The 16,200-nt window shown below is 41.0% G+C and overlaps 3 protein-coding genes across 4 annotated transcripts; 2 read left to right on the top strand and 1 right to left on the bottom strand.

Annotated features, from left to right (window-relative positions):
* Positions 1-17: 17 nt before the first annotated feature.
* On the bottom strand, positions 18-5,391 carry calhm1b (calcium homeostasis modulator 1b). The gene is made up of 3 exons (XM_068589366.1): positions 4,846-5,391; positions 3,171-3,672; positions 18-49 (listed from the first exon to the last, which is right to left on the bottom strand). The coding sequence occupies exons 1-3, from the start codon at positions 5,389-5,391 to the stop codon at positions 18-20; spliced, it is 1,080 nt and encodes a 359-aa protein (XP_068445467.1).
* A 1,646-nt stretch (positions 5,392-7,037) lies between these two features.
* LOC137793344 (inositol 1,4,5-trisphosphate receptor-interacting protein) lies at positions 7,038-9,497 on the top strand. 2 transcript variants are annotated; one of them, XM_068589437.1, is made up of 3 exons: positions 7,038-7,115; positions 7,524-7,767; positions 7,867-9,497. In XM_068589437.1, the coding sequence occupies exons 2-3, from the start codon at positions 7,536-7,538 to the stop codon at positions 9,474-9,476; spliced, it is 1,842 nt and encodes a 613-aa protein (XP_068445538.1). In that variant the 5' UTR covers positions 7,038-7,115; positions 7,524-7,535; the 3' UTR covers positions 9,477-9,497. The 2 variants fall into 2 exon arrangements, with proteins under 2 accessions (XP_068445538.1, XP_068445537.1); XM_068589436.1 differs by having other exon boundaries at positions 7,524-9,497.
* A 1,530-nt stretch (positions 9,498-11,027) lies between these two features.
* LOC137793286 (ras-related protein Rab-40C-like) lies at positions 11,028-15,819 on the top strand. The gene is made up of 7 exons (XM_068589364.1): positions 11,028-11,412; positions 11,509-11,705; positions 11,793-11,853; positions 11,939-11,999; positions 12,085-12,162; positions 12,359-12,581; positions 13,878-15,819. Exons 2-7 carry the CDS (start codon positions 11,552-11,554, stop codon positions 14,177-14,179), a joined length of 879 nt encoding a protein of 292 aa, XP_068445465.1. The 5' UTR covers positions 11,028-11,412; positions 11,509-11,551; the 3' UTR covers positions 14,180-15,819.
* Positions 15,820-16,200: the final 381 nt, after the last annotated feature.

Raw genomic sequence — 16,200 nt, 5'->3', positions numbered from 1 at the left:
CGCAACTCTCCTCTCCCTCAGCCCTCCCTCCCTGCCTCGGTCCTCCAATCTGTAGGCAGAAGGAAGGCAGAATGAGCCTGACACTGACGAATGGGGCGCCTGCAAGCATGCTGATGTGTATGTGTCTGTGTGCGCACACTCCTGTGCATGTATATGTGAGAGGGAGAGAAGAGAGACATTTGCAGCAAAAGTCCAGGGAGGCCCCCGCTAGTAGCATGCGCATGCATGGCGGATGTCCTGACAACCAAAACAAAGCCTTTTTTTTGTTTTTGTGAAGTGGAGGTCAGCAAAAGAGGCAGTGCAACCTCATTCACCATTTCCTTCCTTCCACACATTGTATTTTTAGATCTACAGCTGATTATTATTCATGTTTGCCTTGTTTGATCTATATTTGAACACCATGCCACTCTTTCTCAAAGGAATAATAAGGCAGACAGAGAAGGGAAGAGGGGAACACATCTGTCAATAGAGGGAACAAAGCAGAAAGCAAGACACAAAGGCAAAAACAGGGAGACACAGAGAGAAAAGTCACCGCCTGGACAAAGACGTGGCCTGCACGTCCACCCCCACACCAGCAGCCGCTGCTGCTAAATCGCAGAGGGAGAGAACAGCTGCTGGGCCACTGGGCGAGCTGCGAGATGGTCAAGGGGAGTGCAGCTTCGCCAATGCCCAGGGGGAGGGAGGTAGAGGCTCCAGGGGGATTCAGGCCATTTTCATTCACCCGCCCCTCCCTCTCCAGTAATGACGTTACTGCTGAGTACAGGAACAGCTGGATCGACCACGTAGATGCATGCACTGCTGGATGTTTACAGATTTCAGAATCAAATGAGATAGGTTGCAGCTACGGGGCTGTGTTGTCATTGTTGGCATGTGAAGGGTGGCGGATGACAGCTCGCCCTCTTGTGAAGTCGAATAAAGCAATATTGTATCAAGAGCTTCCTGACGATGGGAAAGAATTTGTGATACATTACATTTGTGATACAGTGATACACTAAAATACATGGATTTTTAAAGGCAAGGCAAGTTTATTTGTATGGCACATTCTAACAACAGAGTGCTTCACATACAACTATTAAAAGTATCAAAAGATAATGCAGAATCATTTTAAAACAACCAAACTTTCCCTGTGTCCTTGTTTACTCGCCTCTTGAGTTATCGCTTCTTCAGCGGAAACTGACCGTGCACGAGGACCCCATCGCTCCATGGCTCCAGTTACCAGAGGTATCAGTGTACCACACGGATTTCAACTTGGATTTCTACCGACGAAGAGTCGACCTCGGTAGCTCCCACGAGCGTCCTTTATTTTAAACTCTTTATTCTTGAAACCTAAATCCCTACCAGGACACTTTTCCTTTTAAAAACCCAGTGGAAATATGTGCTTTTACTTCAGAAAACAGGATTTAAAAATAGTTAAAACAATGAAATGAATATTGACCACAAGTTGCAATGCAATTTAAGAAATAAAATGCAGGAGTGAGATGCAGGAATGTATATCCTTGAATCTGGTTCAATTTAAGGCAACTGCAAACCAAAAAGTCTTCAATCTGGATTTAAAGGAGTTGAAGGTCTCAGCAGACCTGAAGCTTTCAGGGACCTTGTTCCAGATATGTGGAGCCAGAAAGCTGAACGCTGCTTCTCCGTGTTTAGTTCTGACTCTTGGAAGAGAAAGCAGACCAGAAGCAGCCGACCTGAGGGGTCGGGATGGTTCATAGCAGCAGATCACAAACATACTTAGGCCCTAAACCATTCAGTGCTTTATAAACCAGCAGCAGGATTTTAAAGTCAATTCTTCGTTTGACAGGAAGCCAGTGCAAAGACCTCAGAACTAGAGTGATGTGATCCACTTTCCTGGTCTTAGTGAGAACTCGAGCTGCAGCTCTCTGATTGACTTTTTACAGAAGCGTGTGAACACACCGTGACAGTAGTCAAGTCTACGGAAGATAAATGCATGGACAAGTTTCTCTAAATCCTGTTGAGACATATGTCCTCTAACCCTTGATACAGGTGATAGTAGACTGATTTTGTAATTGTCTTGATATAGCTGTTCAGGTTAAGGTCTAAATCCATAAACATAGAGGACAGTTTCTCAATGTTTTACCGGGGGAGTGACAGACGAAACTGAGCAAGAAACTGAGGGAGCGAGAGAGATGCAAATGTTGGCCTTGTGACATGTAAATTGTTTTGGCAATCCCAACCTTTAGTTTTTGCATCAATCATAAGTTTACTTGATTGGAAATAAAGTAACATTATAGGTTTATCAACTCGTAACAAGGTTTCAGACCACATATATGCTTCAAAGCATAATAAATTACTTTGTACAAATATTCTAATGGAAAATGTGTCTCTAGCTTAATGTGGCATTAAATCAACTGCCGCTGTGGCCAAGCGGCAGCTACAGGACAACAGACACTGACTCAGTAATGTCAGTTATACAGCAATATCTGGCTAGTTAATATTAACTAACTAGCTTCCATAAGATACTAGTCATACCTGACCAAGCAAGGCTGTAGCAGCAAAACTTATCAGTGTAATAAATCATTTATTAATTCAACTTTAATTTGTAATCCAAACTTTAATTCTTTGATTTGATTTCTTAAATCAAAGGTTACATAATGTCCCTTTAAAGCAAGACGTGCATTGAATTTTTGATCATAATATCCACGTTAACACGTTGCTTTGTGCCAAGGGGATCTTTACTTGAGAGCAACACAAACATTCACAAGTGTTATCAGTCATTGAAAACTGTACAGTGTGCTATCATAAAGCTTTGCTCAACAGCAGCACTACTTCTGCAGCCTGAACATTGTAGGCTTCAGATTTGGCCACACTCTTTACCTCAGAGAGCAATGGCGGATGTTTTTTTAGTATTTCATGACTCAACAGCAAACAGGGTTATGACTCCACCCAGAACTATCGTACTTTACTGAAGTGAGCCAGAAAAGTATTCTACTGTCAGTCAAACTATACACTGCAGGGAATTCAATTTATATGTAAGTATATGTTCTGGGCATTGAACAAAAAATCCTATACAATTATATATTTTCAACTAACTTTAATAAATTACTCATAGCTAATACAAGTCAAAATAATTCCTAAAACTAAACAGTTGTCTGACAGTAAAAGAGCCATTGCCTGCTTTTCTTTGTCCCTTTGAACTCGTCACACCTTACTGTAATACACTGCCCATTCCCTCTTCTCCACGTCACGGGTGTGTCCCTTTACAAATCCGTTCGCTGCTCCGTTGGCCTCTCCATTCAGTTTGCCATTGTTTTCCCCGTCCATTTGGTCTTTTCTCAGAGCCAGAGCTGGTTTAGAGATGTGCCAGTTCCATAACACTTTGTTCATATCATCCTGGGCCCTGATTCCCATCAGCTTTTCATCATCACTTCTCTTCTTATCCTCGTCTTCATCGTCGCTGTCGTCCTTGCCGGAACGATGGTGGTGGAAGCTGCGCATCTCCCCGCTGATATTCTCAAAGTACTGCTGGATGCAAACCTTGGCGAAGCTCTTGGCATGTTCCTTACATGTATCATCGAACATCTTGCGCTCAATGGCAATGTAATGAGACCAGTACTTGGTCTTCAGGAAGGCAGCTTGAGTAAAGCACGGTCGAATAGCTCGGATCATGAAGGCTGTGAGGGTCATCATGAGCAGAAATATCCATCCACATGCCTGTAAAATATAGACATTATAAAATGTGTTGGTGAGGCAAACTATACATAATTTTTAGCACTAAAACAGTATTCAAAGGACATGTAGAAACCAGGAAGATGGACTTTAGTTAAGAAGTTATTGTGTTGTGTTGGTGTTTTTACTGAAGATCGTGGAAGTTGTATAGACCAATGTGTGTAAAATATACAAATGAAGCATATCCAGGAGCTTCCTGAGAGTTTCATAGCTCATTAACAGAATCTAATATCAATAGACATGTTACTTTTAAGCCTTCATAAATGCCCTTGAGCTAATCAAAGACCTAAATAACAGTGTGGGTGTTTTTGGATGGATTGAAATAGGTCCCAGTGCCATGAATAATACATTTAGAGGCTTATCTTTCCCTCTAATAAGCGAATAAGAAAGCTTCAGTGAACTCACAGTGCAAGGCTAGATTCAGGGTGGGGAGATTTAAGTTTTTAAGGAATAAAGCAAGCAAAATGGAATTTGATTAGTCATCATTTCCTGCTGAAAGTGTTCCCACTTTTGGCGACACTGTCTATATATTGTGACTGATTGGTCTATGACTATCATATGGTTAAAAAAAAAAGATTATAATATGATTTACGCTACAAATGCCCTTTTAGTCAGCGACTCCCCAAATACAAATACTAAAAACACAAGGATGAATAAATCCACAGGTTTCATTAAAGATACATCCTGAGGACATAGCCAGTTTCTTCAATAGGCCTTTTTCACATTAATGATCATTCTTTTCAAGTCTAGTGTCCCAGTATACCAGCATTCATGACAGCAGAAGCCTGAAACCGAAGCAGAGCGATGGCATTTAGCCACAACTGTGCTTTTCCTACCCTGAAATGTCAAAATGTCATCTGTGAAAAATACGATGACAACAGATTTGCTTACATTGAATATTTGTGTTGTTATACCATCTAAAGATTCTGTCAAATCTTCAAACAACCATGCTACCTTATAGCTAACAAGAGAAGCCACATCTACTCAGATGTACTTTTCACATCCAGTCCATAATTCCTCCTACGTTACTCGAATGTGCCATTTAACTGATGATTGGTCCTCATTCTTTCCTCCTTGCTTGCCAGCTTCTTGCCTCTAACTTTAAAACAAGTTTAAACACAATAAAAGTCTGGGCAAAAAAAAAACAGAGATGTCTACCTGTGATATGCACCTGATGTATCGTGATGCTGCATCTCTTACTTCCTGGTGCTGAAATAGCTCTTTGCATGGAATCCTGGCCAGCAGTCGGAGCTTCTCCGTCTCTGACAGCCCCGTCAGCAGAGTGTAATTTCCAAACCTGTCAATATCCAAGTCCATGCTGAAAGCACAAAGGAAGCTCTTCCCATCCATGAGAGTGACAGACACCCACACCGCAGGTGCTATTAAAGCTCTCTGTGTGATCGAGCTAAACATGTAGCGGAGGACTGTTGGATCCTTGCTTCGTCTCCCTGTGGGTCTTTTCCATTCCTCTGTGAGCACTGACACATTATTGTTCAACACAAAACCTAAGAGGAAGAACCATATAGGTGGGATAATGAGCAGTCCCATCGCGTAGGTGTAGTTGTATTCTGGCATACAGGGGCAGCTGAACTCAAAGACCGAGTACATCTGTGCACTAGCGAGTGCCATGATCCCACAGATCCCATTCATGAAGGACTCCTGGTTGGATTGGAGGAACTGGAACATCATACGAAACTTATCCATTTTGGCAGATGTGGTGGATCTTTGGTTCAGATAGAATTATATCTATGAAAGCAACTGCAGAAGAAAGTTTATAGTACACACAATTTGCTTGAGAACAAGTTTCAGCATTTCCCTATTGTATTCAATGAAGGTTTAGCCAGAATCACTTTAAAACTCTCGTATCATCTTGACCAGGGGTTTTTAATTGCAACTAATGGCTTTATTAATTATGAATACATTGTATATAACATTTACAACAACAAAGCAAGCAATTATAAATGTTGACATGCTACTAACAAAGAGCCAAACGCTTCTCATGTTTTTATAATCTTACAGTAGAGGTTAGTAACTCATCATCTATAAGTGTTAATAACTCATGAATAAAAGGGGTTCACAATAATAGACCAAGACTGTTCACAATAGGTTCTCATAAAGTTTGATCGAGATGCTCTGCAGAGGCTCAGCAGACAGAGAGACTTCTCCAAGCCTGGCAATCCAAAGGTTGTTCTGAATAATGAAGTATTGCTTTGATGCATTAATACATTATTTAAATACATTGATAATGCTGTTAGAAACCCCTTATTAAATGGGGACATTTTAGAAAGTGGTACCAGAATCTCATACGCTTATAGTGAACTATGACTGTTCTTAACCATCTTTTCATCAGGTTTTGTCAGTTTGAAATATAAATAATGGTACAAAGTCAGGCATAAATCATTGCCATAGCTCAGGAAAAAAAGATAACAAACACACACTTACCTATTTTCTTAACGTTGGATGAACAAAAGGAGAGGAAAAGATGTCAGACAGCAACAAGATAGTCCGTGGTAATTAACTTGCAGTTCTTTATATATTATACCTGTGACACATCGGAACTCTGACTGGCTGAAATGTGTTTCTCAAATCGTCTGTGGTGATGTTCAAAGCCGACCACATCATCTGTCATCATGCCCCTCCCCTCGCAGGTGTTCAGTGATGTAACGACAGATTCTCATTCAGCGCACATTTTACTCAAAAGTAAATCTGTTACAGCTCTCACAAACACACTTCCAGCTAGTCCTGTTACAATTCATTCCATTTCACAATTATTTTCGTTCTCGTTCTCTCTATATGACTGTAGTATGTGGTTGTGTTACTTCAAGTCACCTGCACCTCTGGTGCACAGACGTCACAGATGCAGTGTTGTTGAACGATCCAGACATGCAAAAATAGTCTTAGTACATTCAAATCTCAGTGGCTTTGGCTGGAAAATGTGGTCGTCGTCCACGAGGTGAAAGGTGAATCTGTTTCCACTTGTTTCATCAGAATCAAATAAAGCAAAAAGACAATAGCTCGGGCAAATCAAGGCAACTGCACCTGCTGAATGAGGCAGAGCTTGACAAACCAGTTAAAAGCCCACAAGAGGATAAAAGCCAGGGGCTTACTCTTCATAAAACTCTTCATAGACGCAAACCATTTTCCACACCTTGTTTATATTTTAACAACAGTAAGTAGCCTTCATAATGCAAAAAGCATTTGTCAACTTTTGATTCATTCAGTTACTCAGAGTAAATGGTTTACTTCATACTACTCTGACTGCAGTGCAACATACAGGAAGTCTGTCTGTTTTTTTCTTCTTCTGTGTATTGCACAGGAACATGTCACAGCAGAGCACATGGGCCGGGTGTGCAGGAAATAAGTCACGAAAGAAGAGCTACAACGACATCTAAAATAGGAAGAGCTCATTGAGGTGGTGGCTGTACAAGGTTAGTCTCTTGCTTCCTCCTTTGTGCCAATTCACGCATAACCGAACATCGCAAAGCAGAGAAAATTAATGACTTCTTTTGGTACGTATTCTTGTTTTTTTTCTCCTTTAATGTTAAGTGCAGTAATAAATGGCATTTGATACACAATGTGATCACAGAAACAACTAAAAGAGGATGCTGCAGGCCATCAAGGAAGTAGCTTAATTTGTTCTTACTTGCTTTGCATCATTATGGAATTTGCCTGCAGCATCATTTCTTATACATTTCATATTTTTACAAGGACTTCTAAACTATCTATTTATTTAGTTCTTTCTCCCTCTTTTAGATATTTTGAGGAACACTTGTGCATTTTTCAAAATGAATGAAATGATGTTTCACAATGCTTTATGCTGTCTTACTTATTCACAGACAGTTTTGACGATGCAAGATACTCTACTGCGAGTGTTTGTGCTAGCTCTGGGTCTCCTAACATGTCCGAGGGACGAGTCCGGGGTTGAGGAATCGGATGATATCACTGCAGTGAGCATCCAAAAGCATGAAGAGAGGCTGTTGATGAGAGTCGAGAAACTGGACCACAAAATGGCACCTGTCATTGAGGAAATGACACATACTGACAAAAGAGGGCCTCAGGATGACACACGAAACATTCAGTCTGATCAACATGTTACTGAAAAAGACACAATGTCAGTCTTAAAAGGTGTGACTGTCATCCATCACGCTTCAGAGAATGGAGTTGTTGATCACCACTTAACAGAAAGAGGACATTTTGTTGAAAATTCAGATCCAAGTTGGCCTCAAAACTTCAAAAGTGAACCTGAGACTGCTCTGAAGACTTTACAAATTGACCGTGAGCAAAACAGAGATTTACAGCTGGACAAGAAGAGTCAACTTGGAGAAGACATCCAGACTGATGGCTCTTTTACAGACTCAAGCCGACCACAAGGGCAACAAGAAAAGTCTGACGAAAAGGAGGTGTTCAGCCTTAAAGAACAAGAATCACCTCCGTCACACTATCACGGCATGACCTCAGAAAATGAAACCTCAGAGGACATCCCTGACTGGGAAGGGGATTACTTCTGGTACATATGGAACGCACTCTCCATCATTTCTATGATACGTTTCTTTAGGAAATACTTCGGAAATCAATCCCTAATGAATCAAGAAGAAACGATGGCCTTCCCTGTGACCTGCGCCACTGCTGACGTGCTGCTACCAGACAACGACACGCTGCAGCAATTTCATTCTAAATGTTTAGAAGTCTCATCCAATAATAAGTGGACGGAGTTCTTGGAGGGGTTTACAAAGGATCTGTTTGCAGCCATGAGGACCGTCTGTGATAGCAAAGGCGGTATGGTAATTGAGGACTTTCAGACAGTGGATGTGTGTGATGTCATCGTCCCCTTTACCCCACCGTATCCATATAGTTTCCAGTGTCAGCTATGGAACAGTCAGTCAAGTGACCTGCTGCCAGAAATGCAAGTCTGTGGTGAAGTTAAACTGGTGGAAAATGACAAAATCCAAAATGGCTGCCATTGTCAGTCTCCTAATTCAGATGATATGGTGTGTTTGCTGCATTGTGAGACTGAGAGTGTCGAGACAAAAATGACTGATGTTCGTGATGTCCTTCTTTGCACGAAGAACTCCGCCTTCCTTTCGAAATCCCTGGTTACCAAATGGTTTCAGGGCACCATCAAACAAGCGTGGGAACAGATTTCACACAAGTATGAGTTTGAGCTCAACATTCGCTACATTAGCGCTCCAGGTGCTCTGACAGTTCGATTCAGATCAGGGAAAAAGATTAACTTCAGTATGAATCCTGTGGTTAAAGTCAACACTGATGCCCATTTCTTTATTAATCATTGCTTCCCAAACAACATAGATACCGCCTGGACACTCTCCCTGGCCTACTATGAAGATAGTTTGTTAGAGCACATCTCTAAACGCCTGCCTGGAAACTCATGCCACAGACAAACTCTTGATATTGCACTTTTCCTTCACAAGAGACAGACGGCATTGTCTGGAAGCAGTGCTCTCAAGGATTTTCATTTCAAAGCTGCACTAATGCATCTGCTTTTGACCAAAGACCCATCACAGTGGAAACCAACCCTTGTGGCTTGCAGGCTACGAGACTTACTGGCCTTCATGGAGAGAAGCATCAAGAAAAAGCTCCTGCACCATGTTCTTATTGGGAACCCTTTAAAACAGAGGGTTATTGAACTTCCTGCTGAATATACTCATGCAAAGACTGTGAATCTCTTCCATCCCCTTGTGGTCCACAGCTGTATCTACAAAAATGCAGTGATGCATTTCCAGGAAATGCTTAGAAACGCACGTATGCTGATACATGATTATCTAGATTAACTCCATTCGTTAAAATCTTAACTACCAGTAGCCTTAAGTGTGCAGTATAAATTATACTGTATGTTGTATCTCGTCACTGTTAGGAACAAGGTGAATTATGCCATAACTACTTCTTACTTTTTTTGTGTCATTTCTGAATAATTTGAGTAGAAACTTCAAATACAAAAAAATAAGCAATTTCCTTTTTAAGTTACATTATAAAAAAGTAGATAAAAGGATAAGCACTTTGAAATATCATAAATTGCCTGCTCATGACGTTAAAATGCTTCATGAATTGTTGCTAAAATTAAAGATCATGTGTAAACATATTTAGCCATTGCTGTGGAGCAGGTTGAGTCACAGTAGGTTAGACTAAACAGAGAAGCTTAATTTTGGCTTCAAGCACAAATGAAAAAAAAATGATCCTAGACCTTCAAGAAACGGCTACCTCCACCTGTGGATGTTTTACTTGCAGAGTCCACTCACGTTTTGGACGCTTCATCATAATTGCAAGCCTCTGAACTCTGACTTGGACTAAATTTCCCCAAAAGAGATGTCACAGTATATGTAGAGTTGCTGAAAGACATTGGATTCGGGAGTCAACTCAATTTTATTTCACATTATAGAGCTCTGTAAAACTTGCTTTTTATACATTTTTAGGTACTTACAAAGTTAATCAAGGCTATGCATGTCCCCCATTTTCAGTGATTGGTGTTTAAAAAGAGTAAAAAGGTTTGCAATGAATTAATTGATCCCTACCAAATGTTTAAATATAGAAGTGCTGAATTCCTGAGAATACTTGTTGTACATGCTATATAATATTAAAAAATGTATGAACTAAAGTGTTTCTAATTGTCAAACGTTCCCATTTTATGTTAAGTGTGAGCTTTGCAGAAATGTAGCGAAAATCTGCCAAATATAGTCATGTATCCCATAGCATTTCCCCTGTAGCGTTTCCTCGAGGAGCCTGGCACTCTTTTCTGGTTGAAAAACACTTTTTGGTCCTCAGAGGCTGAGATGGTCAGATATGTCAGAATGTTCTCTGCTTTAACTGTTGAAGATCCATCATCCAACGCACCCATCAATAATTTGGCTTCGGGTCTCAATCATTTCTTCGACCATCACTGTTGCCATGCTGTTCCACAGGGTTTTACATAAATGGTTCATACCCTCCACCTCTGAATTGATAACTATGTGCAAAGCAAAATAACAGCAAAATAATCCCAGCATGCATCAGTTCCTTTCTAACTCCAGCTGCTATACCCAATACACTAGTTACTGAAGGCATAGTTATATTATTTAAGCGTTTTAAATAATTCCTGCCTATTTGAGTGAACTGTGCCTTCAATTGCGTTACATTGCCACACAACATCACTATGCTTAAGAGTCTCGATTTGATCCAAAATCAAAAGATCAGTTGAATTCAAAACATGAGGGATATTTAGAACACGTGGGTTGGTGAATAATAAACCTGGCGAATAAAAAAAAAGGAAATATCATTTTGAAGTTATTTTATTTTATAAATCCTACCCGGATGTCACGTGGCTGATGACGTCAAAACCAGGAAATTTCAACGCAGTCTACTTGGCACAACGTTGTGCTCGGAGGCTCAGTATCCCTCGTTGGCTTTTTTTCTTCATGAACAAAGTGAAACAGTCGTATTTTATTTGGTAGATTAGATTTTCACGTGGGACTTCGCAGCCTCGTTTTTATTTCGTGTCATCTGTTTGCTCTAGAATCTGTTATTCTCCTTCGTGCCAGCTAACAAGCGAGCTAACCGCTAGTTGTTGTTTTGGTTATTAATGTGAACGTTGTTTCGCGTCTGGGCTGAGCTTCTAGTGCTAGTGACGCACAGTGAAAACTTAATTTGATATTGTCCTGACGAACTGTAATGAATTTTCTCTGACTGACTTCACAACAAAGAACCAAGTTGCTGTAGTTACATCATCGGCACCAGGTAGCTGCTTAGCTCACGTTAACGTCAACTGCGGTCGTCTTGCTTCAGCTAGCTAGCAGTCTCGGGACCTTTTGGTTTGTCTCTCGCCCCGAATAGTGGACGTCTGGCGAGCTGACAAAGCTCTCTGTGAACGGACCCAATGCGTGGGATGACGGGCACACAGAGTAGTCCAGTCAAGAGCTACGATTATTTGCTGAAGTTTCTGTTGGTGGGAGACAGCGACGTTGGAAAAGGAGAAATCTTGGACAGTTTACAAGACGGATCAGCAGAGTCTCCCTATCCCTACAGCAGTGGTGAGTAACTATCTGCTTTAGTTTTCATAAATTAATTAAAAAGCCTGGTTTGACCCACGTTAACTAACTTTGTGTATGTAACATCAGGGATTGATTACAAGACCACCACAATTCTGCTGGACGGAAAAAGAGTGAAACTAGAGTTATGGTGGGTCTTTTAACAAAGCTTAATTATTAAAGTTATAGCTTGGTAGTGTACTCACTGTACATGCTCGTGTGTGTGTCTTTCACAGGGACACATCGGGGCAGGGCAGATTCTGCACCATCTTCAGGTCTTACTCTCGTGGCGCACAGGTGACAACTTGCAGAACAATGTATGTGTTTTCCATCAGTATCCCTCTCCGTATATGAGTCAACATGTTGGGCTTTTGTTCCACAGGGCATCCTGCTTGTTTATGACATAACTAATGGCTGGTCATTTGATGGCATTGACCGCTGGATACGTGAAATTGACGAGGTAACTCCATTCAACACATTTTCTGGTAGACAAAGAGATATACGAAGGGATGGGAATGAGTTATATCCTGTGTCTGTATTCTTCTATCCCTGATATAAAACATTGTATTTTTGTCAGTGCAATCGCTTAAAGAAATCTTGTTTACAGAATTTAGTTTACCTGTTTTACCTCAAATCAAATTGTTTATTTCCATCAGCATGCGCCAGGTGTACCCAGGATTCTAGTGGGGAATCGTCTTCACCTGGCTTTCAAGCGGCAAGTACCAACGGAGCAGGCAAGGGCCTATGCTGAAAAGAACAGCATGACTTTCTTTGAAGTCAGTCCGCTGTGCAACTTCAACGTTATTGAATCGTTCACAGAACTTTCCCGCATTGTGCTGATGAGGCACGGGATGGAAAAATTCTGGAAGCCCAACAGAGGTGAGCTTGTTAAAAGAAATTTGCGGTTCGTTATCTGACGGATAAGGAATGTATATTTGTTTTGTCTATGGCAGAAAGAGTGTTTTCATTAATCTTGCAGAAATTTTCAATTTTATTTGTTTACATTTTGAGATATTTACCTTCAACCACCCCAGTGTAGTGGGTGTAGCACTGTTCAAAATATTTTAGCATTACATTTGTCAAACTCAAAGCATTTAGAATTCCCAGAAATGGTTACCGGTTATTGTGGATAACTCAAAGTCCTCACTGTCTCCAGTTTTTATAGGTACTATTTTTTTGTTAAAAAGCAGTGCCTCCTAAATGCCATTTAAAGCATGGTCTGTGAAGTATTAGTGACTCGGGCTCTCATTTTTACCGTTGCGTAAGTCCAACAATGAGGCATATGCCACTTCCCACACAAGTTATGATCTATAAAAAACAACTTGACAGGAGATAGCGCACACTCGTACGGACACTCATACCCACGCTTACGCTCGTAATGGAGACGGGGGAAATTGCCAACGCAGATGGTGAATAGAAATTAAATGTATTACAATTACTTCATATGACACGTTACTTTGAGCTCCAATTCATCATAAACAATCAAACCAACAGTTTTATTTGTGCTTACAGAATATTGAGGCATAACTCAAATAAAGCGCCATTTAATATTTAATCCGTTCTGTCTGTATTAAAGAGGAGAGGGCCGGACAACCGACCATGGCAGTCAGCTGTGGAGTACACTGTAGCAGATGAAATTATCATCATTGGTTGTAGAATTGCAAGACATTTAAAAGCAATAAAGAATTGCAGAAAAAAATGTCAGTTGTTTTGATTAAACCATGCGTGTATCAGCAAGCACTATTTTAGTTTTTATATAGTTTTAGTGTGTAGAATCGCTACAGTGAACAACACTTTATGTATTCATTTATGGTTGATGGTAGATGGCAGGGGTCACTAACAGCTGGACAGGTGAAACAATTGGATAATTGAGAATTATTACATTTCCATGGATTACTTTGATTTAACCGGCGCAGCTTTACTAGCCTTTTTGGATCTTGTTCAGCAGTCCAGGAAACACACCAACCAATTACACATATTTTAAATCATCTCACGTGATCCTACTCGGCCGTCACGTGTGTGTATTCTGATGAGCGTTGCCATCGCCATAAGTGCCATAGTCACACACACACGGGAGAGAAACCCAATAGTGTCTCACACATGCAGTTTAACTTTCAGTGGTTTCTGACAGGACATCCAGTTGTAACATTCATATTCCATCTTCTTGTTCCACAGTCTTCAGCCTCCAAGATTTGTGCTGCCGTTCCATCGTCTCCTGCACACCGGTGCACCTCATTGACAAATTGCCCCTCCCTGTGGCCATCAAGTCCCACCTCAAGTCCTTCTCCATGGCCAACGGCATGAACGCAGTCATGATGCATGGACGCTCTTACTCTGTGACCCACAGTGCAGCCTCAGGTGGCAGCAGCGGTGGAAGCAAAGCCAACAGTCTGAAACGCTCAAAGTCCTTCAGGCCTCCACAGAGTCCTCCAAAGAACTCGTCGTCATCCTCGAAGGGGAACTGTAAGATTTCATAGTGATGAGTGGACTAATGGTTGCCTCCATAGGGCCAGTATTAAAGGTGTTGTTGCTCCAAGAAGTCATAAGGCCACAGAAGAGCACAGCCAGCCACCAGCAGTCTTCACCAGAAACGGATATAGCTGTGAACTCACATTGACCTTCGGGAACTGTCTTGGATGGTTGGATTGGTTTCTGTTCTCTTTGCGCCTTGCTGGTGCCCTTTTTTTGGACGTTCTCTTACGTACAGGGGCTCACTCTTATCAAGTAGAATACGATTTTCCCGGGACTAACAGATGTGAATCAAAGATTGTTGCTCACCTGTTAACACTACAATTGAGTGGAGGGACACTTGTCAGCTTTTACTCGGAAAAGTATTGTTTATTGTATTTAAAGTTGTAAATCTGCTGTGTGTTGTTTTGGTCAGTGTTTGGTGATTGATCTCAGAAAGGAGTTTGTTTTGTCTTGAATGTTTTGGGAGATCTGCTTTGGTGTACAACTTATTTGTGTGTCTTATGCTCTTGTCTACCGTGGACAATTCCTGTTGCAAATAAAACTGGCCTAAATTGAATGTTGTGAGAATAGCAGGGCTAGTTTCCCAGACGGACTGGATTTTAGACAAATTGAAAAAACATTTAAAACTATTCTTTGCCTATAGCACTACTTGATCTGTGAAACTCTCCAGCAAAGTCAGGCTACATTTTCTTGTTTTTAAGACGTCCCCTGGTGTCCCTTATTTTAAAGGGACACCTTAAAAACTTGACTTTCTCAGGCCATTTTTGCCTCTAAATCTAATTTGCGTAATTGCATTATCATCCCTTAGACTGGTTTAAACCACCATCAGCAGGACCATCCATCAATCTATTAACCAGTGGGGCTATTCAGAGGTTACCAGGAAGCTGAGGAGGAAACCTTGTACAAACTCATGTGCAGATTGTTTGCTCAGCATTATGCCTGCAAAAAGTGTTGCAATCGCATCTTGGTCTTTAACAGGAATTGTAAACTCACAAGACATTGGTGAGGATTATTTTTATTTGATTGTTGTTTTTTTAAAATCTTTTATTTGTACCCAATGTATTTATGAATGTAAAACAAGATTAATCTGCTATTTTGCTGTGGCCATGTGGTAATATGTGGAATCAGAGGTGGAAGGTTACAGAGTACATCAGCTATTGTGATATTTTTAATAAGCGTTGGGTATTTGTACTGTAAGTAAATTCTTTGATTGGTCGTTTATGGTAATCAATGTCATGTCAGATTAACTTGGAAGACTTCTGAAAGGGCATAGACAGTCTTGAATTTTAAATCAGATGTAACTAATAATATTGTTTTAATAATCTATTGAACTATTTGTAATCTAATATAAGATCTCAGTTTTCCTTCCACCTCTGATTGAAGTGCTGTAGTTCCACTCCAACATTCCCAGTGTCATGGCGATATGTGTGCCATGGGGTCACTGACGGCATAACCCATCAGTGCATGTTTTCTACTAGTTTGATGTGTTTTATTGAGACCAGTACAGCGGGCTAAAAGAACAGTTAAAGCACTATATGTAAATGTTTGATAATGATTGTTGAGCTGTGTTTCTAAAGGTTTTGGATACGGGTTCAATTCTAATTTTGTCTCCACTGAAACAGTCACCCAACAAAATAAAGGGTAAAGCTACAAATTTGCTTTGTGTGTTTTCATCAACCTCTACTCTGTGCATCAATGATTTTTTTTTTTCATGCATTTATCATTGTGGGGAATTGTGGGAATATTTTTTTGTACCCTTTGTCCAGTCCTGGGCCGCCGGTGCTCCAGCGCAATAAAACCCTCGTGGGGGTGCTGACTTGATTAGCCGCCCTCTCGGTATTGGCCAGTTTCGGATAACCGGGCACGTCGCTGCAGCGCATGAATACAACGCGGTCAAAAGTCACCCAAAGGTTGCGGGGTCACTTTCAATGAAAAGATGCGGGGGTGCTGCTTCTCATCGCCTCGAGGCTGCGCCGAGACAAAGATGAGTCGCTCAACTATTGAAAATGGGACGCTTCACGCCTTC

Source organism: Clinocottus analis, unplaced genomic scaffold (assembly GCF_023055335.1).
Source record: "Clinocottus analis isolate CAN_PGR_092001 unplaced genomic scaffold, fCliAna1.0.p SCAF_22, whole genome shotgun sequence".
NCBI classification, from domain to species: Eukaryota; Metazoa; Chordata; class Actinopteri; order Perciformes; family Cottidae; genus Clinocottus; species Clinocottus analis.
This window is presented reverse-complemented; position numbering and strand designations above follow the sequence as displayed.